This window comes from Bactrocera tryoni, chromosome 2, assembly GCF_016617805.1.
Source record: "Bactrocera tryoni isolate S06 chromosome 2, CSIRO_BtryS06_freeze2, whole genome shotgun sequence".
Taxonomy (NCBI): domain Eukaryota; kingdom Metazoa; phylum Arthropoda; class Insecta; order Diptera; family Tephritidae; genus Bactrocera; species Bactrocera tryoni.
This window is the reverse complement of record NC_052500.1, coordinates 39,340,279-39,358,982: the sequence shown is the minus strand read 5'-3', so window position 1 is coordinate 39,358,982 and position 18,704 is coordinate 39,340,279. Positions and strand designations below refer to the sequence as shown.

General features: G+C 36.2%; 1 protein-coding gene across 2 annotated transcripts in view; it reads left to right on the top strand.

Annotated features, from left to right (window-relative positions):
- LOC120768146 (polyamine-modulated factor 1-binding protein 1) overlaps positions 1 to 18,704 on the top strand; it is a 449,193-nt gene that overhangs the window by 26,348 nt on the left and 404,141 nt on the right. The window contains exons 7-12 of one of the 2 annotated variants that reach the window (XM_040094707.1): positions 11,499 to 11,537; positions 11,593 to 11,796; positions 12,067 to 12,207; positions 12,266 to 12,445; positions 12,509 to 12,755; positions 12,814 to 12,905. In XM_040094707.1, the coding sequence (XP_039950641.1) occupies positions 11,499 to 11,537; positions 11,593 to 11,796; positions 12,067 to 12,207; positions 12,266 to 12,445; positions 12,509 to 12,755; positions 12,814 to 12,905 (903 nt within the window). The remainder of the gene's footprint in view (positions 1 to 11,498; positions 11,538 to 11,592; positions 11,797 to 12,066; positions 12,208 to 12,265; positions 12,446 to 12,508; positions 12,756 to 12,813; positions 12,906 to 18,704) is intronic. The other variant, XM_040094706.1, reaches the window with a different exon arrangement.

Here is an 18,704-nt window from a genome sequence, read left to right as displayed (position 1 = left end):
TTTTTGAAGTAGGATCCATTAATTTGAATCTCATTTTCGAAGGAAAGTAAATAAGTTCCCTTTATGGTCTTCTCGGTGTCTGCGGTAGTTTTGACTAAAGCGGTATTATCGTTAATGATGATTATGCCATCATCGACCACCATAATTGGTTCAAGGTGGCTAGGGCGAGTGCTGCAGTGGGCAACATTACCAGAATGAAGCTGCTGCGCGCACGTTGGATGTTGTAATTTTTTGCAAAACGTTGATGTGAGCGTTGCGCTGCAATTTCCAATCGCCAAAATTTGATTATGACAATCGGCAACATTGTTGTCATTCCCAAGGTGCAGGATTGTTCCGTTGTGTTGGACAGGAAAGATAATAATTTTCTTACAGACTAGTACTGGCTTGGGATATTTGATAATAAAATGTAGAAGATTACCGTCTAATAGAACCTTAATATATGATACCTCCATTAAATCAGTGATAGTTGTGTTTGGAGAGTGCATTTCAATAATGTTCATTTGAGTTTTACAACATGGGATTTATTATCCCTATCTTTGCAAGGGTAGTAGTTGAAATTAAAGTTTCAATTTCATTTATATTGATCCTATTTCTTGCAAGCAACATTTCATACAAGTGACCAGTGTCGATCTGTCCAGCTTTTGAGTTTTTAATGATGTGGTTAACCGTTTCCGTCAGTTCATTTATCTTTTCTTGTATCCTTGTGTTTATTTCTACCTGATGTCGCTCTGAGTCTACGAGCTCCTGTTGTCGGAACTTAAAGTTTTCGAAATCGTCAAAGTCAGGCGTACCTGCGATAACCTTTAGGACAGTACCCAAAACGTTAATGCTCCTAGCCTGCCTGTCATGGATGTCCAGTGTTGTCAGAAGCACCTTTATATGTGCAATGTCTGCGTCGAGTAACATTCTCATATGGGATAGAGGGAATTGCGTTGCTAAGCCTTTGGTTTCCTCAACTATTCCCTTGTATACTGTAAGATTAGTTGTATGCCTTAGATAGCCAAATTCCTCCCAAATCGTCTCGTCACCATCCTGAATCGGTATGTAGTAGGAAGTCGAATAGTCGGTCAATTTTGCCGTCGTCGTTAGAATAAGGAGTATCGCAATCAGTATCCTGAAAGATAGTGTAAAAGAAGCTTAAATAATTAACCCTATGCTATTTAAAAAATTCTAAAATATGCTAAGAATTTTCCTTTACCTTAGGTTGTCCGTGTGGGCCACCCTCCCTGTTATGAGAACCGTGGTTCCCAAGTCTGCTTCAACTTTCTCCTCAACATATAAAGGGGATAATTTATTTCCGAGTCGTCTGCTAGTCTTTACCAATACTCTTTCCCCCACGTCGAATACTCTATTCCGTCTGGAGGGGTTATTCCTATCCATTTGTGCTTGTTGAGCCTTCATTATTTTCATGGATATCTCATTCCTCAGTTCGGGTGGGTTGGCGTGAAGTATTTCAATTGGTTTCATATTGGTCACCGAGTGAATCGTTCGATTGTATTCAGTTGTTGCCATTCATATGAGGTCTTTCGTCTCGTTAATTCTGTTGTCGTCATGGAGAGAGTGTGCGGGGGTTCGGTTAGATGCGTTCTTTCCTAGGTCGGAGGTGCAGGTACCTCAAGCACAAGAGGTGCCTGTCCCTCCATTAGATGATGGGGAGTTGGGGTACGCCTTTGGCCTGGTTAGGTCTAAACGGAAGTATGGAAGTTCATTCTGGAATACCTGGAGGCCATTTATAATAAGTGGTATTGGGATTAGCTGGACTGATGGACAATTAGATGTTAGTGGTGTGATCTCCACTAGTCGGAATACCGAACAGTTAGGGTCATTTGCGCGTGCACTGTTTAAGCGGCGAAGGCGGTTAGCTGGAAGTTAGGGTTAGTTTCTGTATGATTGGTGTGTGTAAGTGATGTGTGTATGGGGTCCAACCCCTGGTCCAGTCCAGAGCTCAACTGGTAGTAGTTTCGGCTACGAGGTCTGACCGGAGACTTAATTCTGGTACCACGGGGAGCAGGAGCCCTTGCAGTTCGCTCCAATCTGCTCGTGCGGACTGGCTCCTCAGAGAATATCGTGGTGGTTGTGGTTAAAACCCAAATCGCGGGAAGAACTGACTTTGTCAGTTGAATGTGGAGTTGCATTGCAACCGGGTGCCGGACCCAAAGCACGGCAGAGGGTTTAGATGGGCCTCGAACTCTACCAAGGTGGTTATTGGTTATTCATTCCACACTGCCAATTGGTACTGAAAATGCTTTGCATTCTCAGGGCGCTGATGAACGCATTGATTTGATCCGCTGTGCGTTTGAGTGCCGTGGAGTAAGGCTGTCGCCAGCAGGTGCCCACGTAAAACACACCGGACGTTGTCTCGTTAATTTTCCTGTCCAGTTTCAAACATCTGGCTATCTCCAAAAGTGTACTATGGAGGCGTTCAACCTGCCCGTTCGACGTGCTATGAAGGGGTGGTGCGTTTACGATGTCTACACCAAAACTATTCTTCAACAATGTGGTTATCGTTTCAGAATTTGGAGAAGCTTCATCATCACAATAAATTGTTTTTGTGTTTGGAAATATATTAATTAACTGAATGATTGGGACCTTTACATCCACAATTGTTCGAGAAGGTATAGGCTGCACCACCGCAAATTTTGAGAATTTGTCCAGACAGGTAAGAAAGTACCTGTTATCTGTCGAAAAGATATCAATGTGCAACATTTCCCCGGTATAGGAGGGGATTGGAGTTACACCATGTTCCTGCTTACGTGGGTGTCTGTCGTATTTGGCCTTACTACAGATCCTACAATTTGCGACAACTTCATTCGCCAAATTTGTCATTTTTGGGAAATAGTAATCGCAGAGGATTTGTTTAATATTCTCCTGGGCTGCTCTGTGAGCTCGATTGTGCTCAGCAACAACAATCTCCCTCTGCTCGTTTTTGTTGACAATATCAGACACCATGTTTTTGCAGTGCCAAAACTTTGTTGACGGAAAACTCCTTACCAATTCATGTTGTATGCTGGCCAATGTTGGTAGATCGCAATGTATGACATTTACCACATTTGGGTTTACAGCTATTTTTATCTCCTCAATAGCGTGGATGTTCTGTCGTGATAGCGCGTCAGCAACATGATTTTCCTTGACCGGTTTTTAAAAAATTTTAGCGTTGTGCTCGTCGATAAACGCTTTCCAGCGTTTAATTTTGGCATTTGGGTTTCGGTCTGAAACCGCAAACGTAAGTGGCGGATGGTCTGTAAAAATATTAAAATTTTTTACGCCATAGAGATTCTAAGGCTTTTTTGGGCCCAGACTATGGCAAGTAACTCGCGTTCGTTAGTTGCGAAGTTTTGCTCACGATCTTTCAAAGTCCTTGAAATAAAGGTGATTGGCCTATTGTCTTGTGACAGTACTGCCCCTATACCCAAAGATGAAGCGTCTGTCGTTAGATCAAATGGCTTCCTGAAGTCTGGATAGAGTAACATAACATCCTCCGATGTAAGGACTTCCTTCAATTTGTTAAAAGCAAGTGATTGTTTTTCGTCTAATTCCACTTTAATCTTTTTCGATTGTGTGGCGCTAACCTTGCCGTTTTCTCCTTTCAAAATATCTGTTAAAGGCTTTGCTACTGCCGCAAAGTCCTTAATAAAGCAACGATAGTAGCTTGCTAAACTTAGAAAGGAGCTGATATTGAAAAGAGTGGCGGGTTTCACGTAGTTATGTATAGCATCTACTTTGCTGCGGCTCGTTTTAATGCCTCCCCTAGACACAACAAAGCCTAAGTATTCAACGCTTTCCTTAAAAAATTGTGATTTCTCGCGCGAAATTCTCATATTAGCTTCATGTAACCTCTTTAACACCCACTCGATATGTTCGACATGTTTTTCTTCGGTTTCTGAAAAGATAATACCGTCATCGACGTAAACGTAACAGGACTTTCCTATTTGTTCTCTCAATACGTCGTCGATAGCTCTTTGAAAAATGCTTGGCGCATTCTTCAAACCAAAAGGAAGCCTGCAGAATTCGTATTTGCCGGTGCCTACCGAGAAAGCGGTCTTTTCCCTATCGGATTCTGCGAGAGTTATTTGGTGGAAGCCCGATTTTAGGTCGAGTGTTGTGAAATACTTGGCCTTTAATAGATTTGATAGTATTACGGTTACATTGGGGATGGGATATTTGTCATCGATGGTTTTTTCGTTAAATTTTCTGAAGGCTATTACAAGACGTTTCTTTACATTGCCTTGTTCGTCCATTCCTTTTTTATCTACAACCCATATTGGGTTGTTGTATGGTGACCTAGACGGTCGGATAATACCATTTTTTAGTAAATCGCGAATTTCAGTATTCACGAATTCCGCTACACCCATTGGATAAGGGTATAGCTTAGAATACACCGGGTCGTCACTTTCGGTGCGAATAGTGGCGAAAATATTTGTGTTAAATGGTAGGGCCTCATTAGGATCAGAAAAAACGCGTAATAAATTTTTCACCATTTTCTGAAATTTGCCCCTTACAACCTCGGCGACTTCTATGTCCTCTACTTGTGTGAAATTCACATTTGCACACTTTAAGAACTTTATTTCTTCTGAGCCATTATTAGTTAGTATTTTTTTTTTGATTTTAGATCTATTGTTGCATTTGTTTGCGTTAGCAAACCTACTATTCCGTCGAACGTTGAAAGAGACGGGGGGAAACGGTCAAAATTCTAAATTCAAAATTCTGAAGTCAAAATTCCGGAATCAAGATTCTGGGTCGACAAAATTCTGGAAATCGGAATTCCGCAATTCCTTTGCTTTTTTTGGCTGCATTTCAAAATTCTGGTTTTTCATAATACCGGAATTTACGTTTTCCAGAATTAATTCTGGAAATTTTTTCCCCAAAATTTGAGCCAAATCGTGTATCTTATATAAATTTGCTTATACATACATAATAATATAACATAAACAAAACATAGCCTCCAAAATTATTCCAAAATTCAAACATGTTTATCGGAAAGACAAAAAACAACATTATTAACAAATAAAGACCAAATAGATTCATTTCTTTTTTTTCGTATAACATGTTCACAGCCATCGAATTCGTTCAGAACAAGTCCAGTTAAATGTTTTCTTATTTTTTCGTTCCAAATACATAGAAGAAGTAGCCGTCGACGTTTAACATGTCTTTTCCTTTATTAGACTTCACCACAGTTATATTTTCCATCATTTCACAAAAATATTTAGCACGTTTTTATTAAGGAAATTGCAGTAACACATTGCTTAGTCAGTACATATACTTATGTATATGTAGGTACATAGTAAACTAAATCATTATGGTAGTACAAAAAAGTAAATGAAGAACAACAAACAAAGCAATAACAATAACAAATACAATCATGGTAGTACAAAAAAGTAAATGAACAACAACAAACAAAGGAATAACAATAACAAATACAATCATGCAATTGTAAAAAACTACTTACTAGGCAATAAAACATATGATTACAGAATGGCAAAATTCTGTAATTAATGATTAAAAATACGTGTTGATAACAAAAAAGTGCGCACTAATTACAGAATTTTGCCATTCAGAATTTTGCAATTCAGAATTTTGCAATTTAGAATTTCGTTATCCAGAATTTTGAATTCCAGAATATTGACTTCCATAACTTTGATTCCCGGTGTTCCGACTTGCGGAATTATGAATGCAGAATTTCCAAAAAAGCAGAATTTTGACCCCAACCCAGAGACGGGAGCATAAAAAAGGTACTGTTTGTGTCGATTTTAACGTCATTTAGTCGTTGATTAACACTTGCAAGCTTTTGTTCGAAATTTTCTCTTTGAGTGGCAAGTGCACTACAAACTGCACTTTCCACTAATGCCATTAATTGGTCTGGTTCCAGCGCCATTTCTTGTCTTTTGTCTGCCACTCTATATTCTGTCCACCAATTTTCTATATTATCCCTATTGTTGCACTGTCTTTTACTAACTTCTATTCCGTTAAGGCTCTCAAATATTTTGTCCAGGTCCTGATCACTCATGAGCTTGAAGTAAAACCGATACCAATAAGCTGGCCTGCGCAAAATTTATTTCTCGTGCAAAGATTTACAGTTAAACACAGTTAAAATACAGTTAAATTTAACACAAGATTTCTTTTTTAGCTACTTTTTTTATTAGAGCAATTCAACATACTATATTTTTTGCACTCTACTTACATATTTTTGAATCTTAATTCTATTGTTTAATTTTTTGTAGAAATTTTTGATCCCCTTTGGTCCGTGATTCCTTTTTTTGTGACGTCTCCCCCTTGATGGGTCCGTACAATTATTCCCGAATAGTTTTTTTACTATTTTTTATCGAGCTTTTTATTTCCTAATAGTTTTTACTATTTTTTATCGAACTTTAATTTTTTTATTCCCATATATGTATGTAGTTGGGCGCCAATTACGAATAACCGTCTTGTTTCTTTATTATTATCACTTTATTAATCAGATCATGCTGTCTGATGAGTTCTCTGTTACAAACTGACTTTTACTTTCTAAAGCTAATGTCTTAAATAAGTCCCTGCACCTTGTCTTAGTTGTTGTGTCCCGCAATTCGTTGTTAGTAGTAGTTGTAGAGTTATTGCAGCGGATACGACACCGACGCTTGCGTTGGCGGTTTGCCGCTACCGCTGTGCCTTACCCGTCAGCGTGGGAATGTGAATTCGTTGGCTCAGGCCACGCGCGGAATTTGTTGTTGACAAAGTGCTGCTTATGTTAACTGCTAGCTGCCAGCGTGAGAATGTGGATTCGCTGACTCAGGCCACGCGCGGACTTTATTGTTGACAAAGGGCAGCTTATGTTAACTTACACACTATTGAAAAAATTTGCGAACATATTGCTAATATCTATACCTGAGTCTGCCGTCAGATTATCCCAGGACATGGTGGACGGGATGTCACTATTACCTCGTTTTTTATGTTTGACAAATTTCCAGAACACATTAGCGTCATCCTGTACTTGTTGTTCAATTTTATCTATGTAATTCTTATAGCATTGTTTATTGAGAATTTTACATTCTCTCCTGAGTTCTCTAAACTTTCTATAATTCTTTTTGCAATTGCACTTCTTGTAGATAGTATGGGCTTCCTTCTTAAGTATTATTTTGTGTTGTAATTCGCTTGAAAACCAGTACGGAAAGTTGTTGTTATTTTGTGAACGGACAGGCACATAGGTAGATATACCTCTTTGAATAATGTCATAGAAGACTACAACTTTGCTGTCTAGAGTAGAGGATGAATACAGGCTCGACCAATCGACGTTTAGATAAAATTCATTAAGGCTCTCATAGTCAGCACTTTTGAAATCATGGAAAGGTAAAGTTACTGGTTTGAGGCTGAGCTGGAGTTCGATCGTGATACCAAGGGCTGGATGGTATCGATCCATTGTGGTAATTGTCTGCGTGTGATCAACATGTATATGTGATTACTGAAACAAAGATCAAGTAAATTATGATTATCGGCTTGAATGTTGTTAAATTGGCGGCATTCTAACAGAGAGAAGCCTTCATAGAGTAAATTTTCACAGTCTATATGAGGCGAGCTACTTGGAAGGTTGAATTCCCCCGTGATGAGGAAGTTGGTATCTTTGTGCTTTACTTTCAAGTACTGGAGTGTATCGAGAAACGCTTGGTAAGCGACTAGTGATGCTCTCGGAGGAATGTAGACACATCCAATAATGATATCTGAACTACTGCACTTGATTTTTACGTAGATGTGTTCAATACTATCATCAATGACTGGAATACAGTCAGCGTGCACAAACTTCTTTATTGCGATGAAACTATCACTTGTGATATTGTTTCTATCCTTCCTGTAAATATTGAATAAATCATCTATAACTTCCCCATCATGGATAGCTGGGTGAAGCCATGACTCAGTGATACAGAAGGCATCAATACTGCTAATCGCTGCTGCTGTGAGAAAACTGCCGAGCTTGGTACGTAGTCCCTTCACATTCTGATAGTGGATGTGCAAGATTGTTTGAATTTCCCTTATCGTTGAACGAGCGAAAATTCTTATTGACTAATTTCGGGACGCCATTAACGTATTTTATTGTCTTAGAGGAATCGCCATTCTTCACCAGAGAATCCAGCTGTGTGCGAAGGTTCTTGAGGTGAGTCAACTGAGCGGGAGTGAGATCTGATTTAAATATGACTTTGGATGATCCGCCAACAGGTTCCGGTGGTTTAGACTTTAATATAGCACGAGCAACAGATGGGGAAGTTGTTTCAACTAGCAGCGGGCGATTACGGCCAACAGTTGGGCGACCCAGTCGTCGGAGTTTCAAGCAAGCAAGGCAAGCAGGCAAGCTGGACTCGACGGTAGGTCTGTCTTCATCAAGACGGTCTTTGCCATCTGCTCTCCTTGACTCTTGAACATTCAACATAACGACGTTCGACTCCCGTTTTTTGCGTTCGGAAAACTCTGCTATAATTTCTTCAGTTGGAGCTAATGCACCAGTGAAAGTTTCGAGCTTGTTTTCTACTGAGTTTAGTCTGTTATCAAGACTAGAACATGTGTTGGCCAAGCCTTTGTGCTGCTTGGATAAACTTGTGATCTCCCTTCTGATGTCATTAACATTCTTTTCGATGGATGTCTTGAAACTGTTGAATTTACTCTCAAAAGGAATTGTGAGCTTTGAATACTGGTCATCAAGCAGACGTTTAAGTTTAAGCATGGTGACGTTACCATCGTCATCACTTTCAGAGTCAAGATCATCCTGAGTGACGATACTAACCTTCAAACGGCATGTTTCAAATTTCCATTGATAACCTTGATGTTTTATTTTAGTTGCTAGCTCGGTGAATTCCGCTTTATTAAGTTTCGCACATTTGGAATGAGTCCATGTACGGCAATTTGCGCACATGACACTTGGTGAATTAGCGACCATTTTACAAACAGCACAAGTAAGCTGCGGCTGAATGATTGTTTTAGGAGGCATTTTTGAGTCATATATCATACGATACAGAAAAATTTTGGGTTTATTTTGAGCACTGCACTGCACTAAACAATAATTAACTACTAAAGAGCAATTTTTATTAATTTTATTCAATATTTAACTTTTGTTAAATTATTTTTGTTCACATAATAACAAAGGGTTGCCAAATTAATATAATTTATATATAATAATAATTTAATTTATTTTAGAAACATTGAATGCTTTAAGAATGTTAACACGCACAGATACCATACGCAAGTTAATTTATAGTGTTATTAAATATTTATATATAATAAAATAACTGAATTATTTAAAGGAAATAATTTTTTTATTCGAACATATATTAAATAAATATATATCATCACCTGAAATGCAAAATAACGTAACAACATTTCGGAAATTTACAGTGGCATGAATGAAACACGAAATAAAATGGAACAAGAGTGAAAAAAAATTTAATATTGGTTAAAATTGGTATTATATCTGATCGCAGAACCTGAAAATGTTGGACATACATATGTAATTTGAAGTAGTGAATCGTAATCAATAAGACACTCAATTTCGAATTTTTCGATGATACGTTATTTTGCATTTCAGGTGACGATATGTACATTCATATTTCCAAATAAAATATTGTTCGAATTGTTTAAACATACAAATGTATTTAAGTATAGGTCTTTTTATTCATACTTAGAACGAAGTAAAATGTACAAAGACCGGAAGTTACATATTTATTGTAATACAAAATAAGCTAATAGCATAAAAAGGTTATACTAATCGAGAAAAAAATATTGTAAGATCGTTTGTCGTGAATGTACAAGTAACCAATTAAAGAAACGATCTCCTAGTAACATATCTAAAATATACTATGTAGATTCACAAATAATATTAACACTCATCGTATCACAGTGTTACTATTCATTAGAAATGTTGTTTCTCATTGTATCATTATAAATTTTTTTTCCGATTTTGACAACGTCTTTTTTCCTCAATGTAGGTAGCATTTGAACCTACATTGAGTTTATGATGTTACCATCTGCAGTATCAAGCAGTTTGTTGAGTAGCAGGTAGCATTTGTTATTTTTCTGTCGTTTTTTATTAGTGTTTTAAACGAGCTGTTCTGTAAAAAATATAGTTTAAAAAAACTAAAAAAACACGCTTTTAAAACATATCAAACTAAAAAGTGAAAAATAATTCTTTGTATTAACCAACAATAATAATGATGAAAAAAATCCTGCATTATTGTGAGAAAAGCGTAGAATGCCCGATATATGAAAAATATGTCACCAAGCACCCCACGCTTTTCTCACAATAATGCAGGAATTTTTTCTTCATTATTATTGTTGGTTTATACAAATAATTATTTTTCACTTTTTAGTTTGATATGCTTTAAAAGCATGTTTTTTAGTTTTTTTAAACTATGTTTATTTTTAATTTTTTAGTTTGATGTGAGAAACCCCAATTTGGTTAATATATGAACTATGACATGTAGTATGGGTTAAGTAAATCGATAATTAGGCATCATTTATATCTACTCGTAACCTTTCATTGACTAATTGTTATATTATTTGCGACCAAGTTCTATTGACGACTTTACGAATTATTACTTCTTAATCGAATCATTTTTTCTAAAGCTTCACTGTTACATGGGGTTTTACCTGTCAACTTTGAACAGTCTAGTTCTTCAATTCGAATACCGTCCAAAGATCTACAACGACTAAGTGCTACATAAGTTTGTCCAGCAGCAAACAGTTGAGAGCCCAGATAAATTACTGCATGATCTAAATATATAAATATTTATAAATATACGTTCTCTGGTACAACCTTGAATCTTATGAACGGTCGACGCCCAACTCAGTATGCTATTCAAATGTCCACAAAACTAGTTTCATATAGATGTTGCATACTTTTAAGCGCAACTTTTTGGTGAGCTGCTTAAACTTACTATCGCCTTCCTACATTGTCGCTCAAATAGTCTAGGTTTCAGTACCACTTTAAAAAGTTACAAACAAACATACATACATATGTACATACACACAAGTGAAGCTAATAAAAGCGTATTAAAAAGGTTTTATACCCCTTCGATCTGTTCGAACTGCCTTAAGTTGTTAATTTTATCTGTAAGTTTTCATACATAATATACTTTATAAGCCCTGGTTTCCCCCAAAACATATCGTTCAGAGGCACCACTAAATGTGTTATCCATCCATTTCTTATGTACTACTTGTATACTATACAAGAATGACTCTCTTTGAATACAATTTTTTTTTTAACTTTTATATAGAAGCTATTATTTTCTAAAATTCACTTTTTACAGTCTAATAAAGAAAGTTGCAACACGTTTGAGGTAAAACGCTTATATTTTTTAAAATGTGTATATGCTATAGGTATATATGTACATATGTATGAATATACATATGTACATATGTAAACGTTCGTACTTATTTTTGTTAATCTAATGTCGGCAAGCTCAGTGAGTTCTCACCTGTCCTTACGAATAAGAAATTAAAATTTATACTTATATTTGTTTTCTTTCTTTTTTATTTTCTTCTAGGAAAATGTAACAGATAACTCATTAGATCTATGCAAAAAGGTAGGTGTGCAGTGTAAGTTTTTAAATAACAGTTTTGATAAATATTCGTTCACAGAGTTGCCTTGCAAATCAATATAACTCCAATTCGAATTTGCGTGCTTTAGCGGAGGAGGTAGCCGAAAAACATGATGAAATCTGTGACTTAAGGCGACAAATTTCTTGCTTAGAGGATGAGATACAGAAGGCGCAACAAAAGATTCAGCTAAAGGACAATGTTATAAAAGAGTTGCGAAATGATTTGAAATGTGTCAATACCAAGGTCTCTAAATCACATGTGCTTGAATTCATACTTCAGATTTTGAAATTTTTGTCTTTTTGACATACTTGTGTATTAAAACAAACAAAAATTTGTCTTAAAAATTCTGTTCTCACTTTTTTCTTAATTAATTTTCTTTAACAAAATTTGTTTCTAAACATCAAAGTTTTCTTTTCATTAATCTCCTTTTGACGTTCTTTGTGTGTTTGTTCAAAACGGATTTAGTTTCGGCTATAAATTTTTCACTTTCTTTTTTTATTACCATTCCAAAAGCTAATTGATAACGGCTTAAGTATTTGTGGTACATGTGCCGGAGCTTCGTCCAATTATAGTATGCCACCGATCAACTTGGAGGAACTGTCGTCACGAAGTGCTTCGACACAAGTGTCTGCTGGGTTAAAGTCATGCAACCAGGTACGTCTCGCTGTTTATATATAAAAATATGCTTTTGTATATAAAGCATCTGTTATAGGTTTCATTTATTGCTGAAAATTTATCTTATGATTCATTGAGTAATGCCGGTCAAGTGGAACAACAAAGGCTAAAAGCTCTCGAAATTGAATTAAACGAACTTTTTCAAGTTACTAAGGAGTTTAAAAGCCAAAATCTAGAATATCATCGAAAGCGACTGTCGGATATTTTAAACAAATCAGTAAATAGAGTGATACAATAAAATTATTGTTTTAAAATTACTAAAAATGTGATATATGATTAGGAAAGTGAAAAAGCAGAAGCCTATAGAAAGTTAGACTCCATTCGTAAGCAGCTCATTAACTTAGAAGCTTCTACCGCAATGTCGTTTAAAAGCTGCTGCAATGATTCTGATTCAGGCTTTAGCTCTAAATGCGACAGTAATCAGGATGCTAAGATATTTGATGCTCTTCGAAATCGTTTACAACGTCTAAATGAAATGAACATGGCATTGAATCATCGCGTTCAAGCGCTTACAATTGAAAATAATGGTAAACATTATATATAAGATAAATTTATAATTCAATAATAATTCAGTAAAATTGCAAGCAGAACTATCGACATGCTTAAAAACAGAGCAGACTTTTGCAAAGAGGAATAGTGATACACTAAAGACTCTAGCTGATATGATTTGTGGAATGGTAAGTTGTTGAAATTAATTAGTAGCCAATGTTCAATACCAACTCTACAAGTATGCTATTACACATACCATGATGATTTGTTGGCAAACGAGATCTGCGAAAAGTTTATGTGTAATAATAAGTATCCTCACTAAGCTTATGCAAACAAAATTAAACGGCATATGTAAATCGGTGGGCCGTATCGTACGGACTAAAATTACCATAAGTGATAGTAAGACAAAGCTAGTAGCGTTCACTAGGAAACAGAGAATACTAGACTAGACTACGGCACAAAGCTAACAATAGGAGAGAAAGCAAGCTACTTTGGAATTATTTTAGACCAGAAACTTTCATGGAATCCAAATTTGGACGCTAGGGTAATGAAAGCAGCTACGGCACTTTACACCTATAAAAAGATGGTGGGGCCCAAATGGGGACTAACCCTTCGGGTAACTCATTTTCTCTACACAGCAGTTATATGTAACCCCGATAATGACATACGGTTTATTGGTATGGTAATCAGTAATGGAAAAGAAATACGCAGTAAGGCGAATGAAAGGTAAACAAAAAGTAGCTAATACTCGTATGTGAATCAGTGGGGTTCTTAGAACAACGCCAAGTCAGGCACCGTTATTATACACCAACTAGCCACAGACTTGTTTTCTAAGAAACTGATAGTAAAGTTAGCTTATAAACTTAGGGAATCCTTTCAATTAGTCGTCTATAATAAGGGGCATTCTAAAATTTTTAGTAAGTTCCCGTTTCTACTCAAAACCACATATTTTCGAAATCCTATAGAATTAAACATAAATTTGTCCCCCAATATTGTCTTCTCTTCTGAAACTACTTATATTCCTTATGCTTTTTGGGGACAACCATTGAAGGTTTGCCTGATTCCAAGCATTTTGGATTTGTGATAAAGTTGGGTATTCGCAGAGGAAGTAGAAAACCGTTTTCGTATTCTGTGACTGTAAGTCAGTATATGCTATTTCTGGACCTAAATATTAGGTCCTTGGTTCTATTCTTGTCATATTTGGACAATATTTGTTTTTTTTTTATTTTACAGCTTGTCGTTCTGGTTCATTTTCTCTATGTGATTTGTTCAAGCTGCTTATCAAGCTTCCTTTTGATCGTTCTTAGCGGGCAACCGCAGGCAGGTGAGCTTAAGACATCCTGCAGTTGTGGGCTATGTTGGAATTAATCTCAGTTATCGACAAGACACGCAAAGCCGCCTGGCTGTCCATGTAAATGGTTTCTTTCTGTATCCTCCCGTAGTTATATGTATATAGAACTTCACAAACTTTCTTTATACCTAGTACTTCGGCTGCTGCTTGAGTTTGTAGGCGGATAGAAATAGAGGTTTCGATATCATTGGGTTATACTCCCGCGCCCAATCCCCAGTCCTCTTCTACTCTTTAATTAACTTCGAGATAATCGGTGAAACAAGGTATGATGAGGTCGTAGACAATATTTGATTGATCACTCAGTGGAGTATCTGTCAAGCGATTCATGCAGTGGCCGTGGCCTCTGGTGATCGATGATGCTCTTCAAATTGCTCATCGCTTGCATCATTAAATGCTGCAGCAGATTATTTGCATGGCTGACCTGAAACTTGTCCTTGGTGGGGGGACTGATGCTCTAGGCGTAGCAATTGTGGATCACCAAGTCTTGGGAGTACTTTGGCTGTCCTCTACGTCCATTTTTATTTGAAATAGAATGTATATTGAAACATGATTTGGCTCAAAATTTGAATTATGTTATTTGTTTTTAGAGATGGATATATCAATATATATGTATGTATACTAGAGGATCCTTTTTTTAAGTGTCAGTATGTTTGTGTTATCGGTGCGAAAATGAGCTTCGAACAAAGAGCCAACATTAAGTTTTGTTTTAAAATTAGTAAAACGTTTTCCGAAACGTTTCATTTGATGATATACATACATAAGTTTATGGCGATGATTGCCTATCCCGTAGCAGAGTGCACGAGTGGTTTCACGTTTTCAAAGTGGTCGTGAGGACATAAATGACAATTAGACATGCTTTTGGACCGTGCAAAAAGCTCTATTGAAGCAGAAGAAGACTATTTTGAGGAGAATGAAGGCAGTGGACGCCCTAAAGAATCGAAAGCTCTGTGCAAAGTGGGTGCCTCCCAAGTTCATAATCTAACAAAAACAACGAATTGCTTAGTCTGAGGAGTGTTTGAGTGTTCTTTAATCGTAATAAAACCGAATTTTTGCGTCGGTGTGTGAGAATAGAAATACAGCTCCATTATTTCACACTGGAGTCCAATCGACAGACATTATAGTGGACTTCACATGATGAACCGAACTTCAAGAGCGGAAAGACGAAAAAGTCGGCTGGCAATGTTATGACATCAATTTTTGGGGTATAAGATTCATCGACTGATTATTGAGCCAGTTATAATCCATTGCACTGTGTTTTTGATTGCAGTTCTATTCTACTATATCAAATATTTAGCAATCGTATTATTTTTGAGGAAGGATCTGTTTGAAATAGTACGCATATACTTCATCGTTTCCGCTAAAATATTTCTCCGCAGCCTCCGACGCGCTTTTATAGGCACGGTACCGCCGCAAACGCTACGTCCCCCAATTTTTAAATCTGTAATATCTTCGAAAATATTCACTTAAATCAAATGCTGTAAAGGACCATATAGATCTCTATTAAATGTATTTAAGGTATTTAATTTTATAAGGATTAATACTGTATTGGTTAAAATGGGAAAATTAGCCATTATTTGTCGTAAAGTTAATGACAAAAAAATGTTATTGTGGGATATCCATAAGAGATAGACATATACCATCGCGAGTTTTCTGTAAACCTTTTAAATGGGTACAACACCTAGTACATTATTTTTATAAATCTCGTAGGGTTCAGCCTGGGTTTTCAATGTAAGCGGAAAAAATTTAATTATTTACGACCTTAACCTCAAAAATAACGGTATTTTTCCACTATTTAATGTATGTTATTTTACATATAAACCTTCCTCTTCAATCTCTCTTTCTATTAAAAAACACCGCATCAAAATCCGTTGCGTAGTTTTAAAGACTTAAGCACACAAGGGGACATAGGGATAGAAAAATCGACTTTATTTTATACTACATATATTGTATTATAATACATACATTGCATACTATATATATTTTTTTGCGGTTTAGTTTTAATCGCGTTCGTTAGTTAAGCGAATTAATTGTTGTTATACCCTGAACAGAAGGGTGCTTCAAAAAACTTTTTTAAATATTTTTTTCCACTCTTACCCCCTCAAATGTTAGTGATTGACAAACAAAAAATCTTCCCTCAAGCCGGGCGCTATAGCTTAACTCTAAGGGGTCGCTATTTGTTTTTTAGGTTCCCATAAATTTAACATAGGAATTTTCGTTTTTTCATTCAAACTAAAATTTAACCAACTAATATTCGTTTCTCAAAAATAGCTATCACATATTCATAAAGTCGGCTTGTCAAACTTTAAAAATTCCTGCTACAAATTATTATTCGTAGAAACTTATTTTATTTATTTTTTTTTGTTAATTACATTTTAATTTCAATCTAGTTTAGTAAATAATAAGCAAATTTGATAACAAAACCATAATTTGACTTATATTTATGGTCTCCCATGAGATCAAAAATAATATACAATATAACAATATGTTCTAAATACAAATGTTTATATAAAAATTTAATAATAAATTTTATAATTAAACATTAGCTTAATTCCTAAATGGGAGATCTAGAACATGTTGTCTTTTAAGTCTAATAGTTTCTTTACTATCATCTAATAACATGACTCCAAAGGACTGTCATGATAACTTATCCTGTGCAAATATGCTGAACTAAATCTTTTAATTTCATCTTTAACAAAAGGTATATTCAGATCTGAATGAATGGCTTTATTTGTTATGAACCAAGGCGCGTTTGTAATTAATCTTAGAGTTTTCGATTGTTATCTTTGTAAAATTTCAATATTTGAATTACAAGCAGTGCCCCAAAGTTGCACACCGTATGTCCATATAGGAAAAAAAATTTTCAAATCACTATGTTTAATCGTCTAATTTTGATAATCAAACTTTGTCGCAGAAATTTTTAAAGTTTGAAAAGTAAACTTTCTGAATATGTGATGGTTATTTTTGAGAAACGAAAATTAGTTGGTGAAATTTTAGTTTTAATGAAAAAACGAAAATTCCTATGTTAAATGTATGGGAACCTAAAAGACAAATAGCGACCCCTTAGAGTTAAGCGCCCGGCTTGAGGGAAGATTTTTTGTTTGTCAATCACTAACATTTGAGGGGGTAAGAGTGGAAAAAAATATTTTTTTGAAGCGCCCTACTGAACAGGGTATATTAAGTTTGTCACGAAGTTTAAAACACCCAGAAGGAAGGGTCGGAGACCTATAAAGTATATATATATAATTGATCAGTATGTCGAGCTGAGTCGATTTAGCCATGTCCGTCTGTCTGTCCGTCCATCCGTCTGTCCGTATATATACGAACTAGTCCCTCAGTTTTTAAGATATCGTTTTGAAATTTTGCAAACGTCATTTCCTCTTCAAGAAGCTGCTTATTTGTTGGAACTGCCTATATCGGACCACTATAACATATAGTAGCTACCATACAAACTGAATTATCGGAATCAAGTTCTTGTATGGAAAACTTTCACACACACACACACACACACACACAATGTATTTTCACAAAAGTTGGCACAGGTTATTTTCTGAAGCAACAATGTAATCGCCGAAGAAATTGTTCAGACCGGTTAACTATAGCATATAGCTGCCATACAAACTGAATGATCGAAATCAAATGATTGCATGGGAAACTTCCTCATTTCACGATATATCTTCACGAAATTTGGTTTGAGTTATTGTTTATAGAAATAATGTAATATCAGAAGAAATTTTCAGATCGGATTACTATAGCATATAGCAGCTATACAAACTGTTGAGAAGAAAATTGTGCATTTATAAACTTACGAAACACTCTGTATATTATTAGACTTACAGATGTCATTATGAATATAAGCTAAGTTCACTTTTTTAATAAACTTCCTGCTTCTGTTTTATACTGTCGCCAAGTCAACACGCGTTTTACTCTCCTAACAGGTTATGGGCCTTTGCCACACAAAGTTAATTTAACCCATCAATAAATAAATGCGGGTAAAAAAAGGTTCTGTGTGTTAATTAAATATATTGACTTTTGATTTGGAATATATTTTACAATTTCAATAATGTCGAACGTTTTTTCGGTACCCGTCGAAAGGCTTCGCGGTCGTGAAAATTTTGATGTCTGGAAATGCCAGGCAAAATCATATTTGGTCATAAAGGGCCACTGGAAAATGATCCAGAATGGTTTGCCTGTCACTGCAGCTGAGGCCGATCGTGATGCTAATGAAAAAGCACTAGCTGAAATCACGATGTTGGTGGAGCCAAATAATTTCGGTCACTTTGCAGATGAAACATCAGCTAAAGACGCGTGGGAAGCACTCATGGAAGCCTATGAAGATAAAGGTTTGACGCGCAAGGTGGAACTGTTGAAGCAATTGGTACAACTAAAGCTATCAGACTGCGAGACTATGCAAGAGTATGTAAACTCAATGATAATGACTGCATTTAAAGTGAGGAACGCAGGTCTAAAAATTGATGACGAACTAACCGCATCACTCATGTTGGCTGGGTTGCCCAGTGAGTTTCAAGCGCTGGTGCTCGCTGTCGAAAACGCAACGCTCGCAAGAAAACGCTCACGGTGGGCGCTGTGAAAAATCCACTTTTACAAGATGCGAAATTTGATGCAAAGCAAGGTGCCG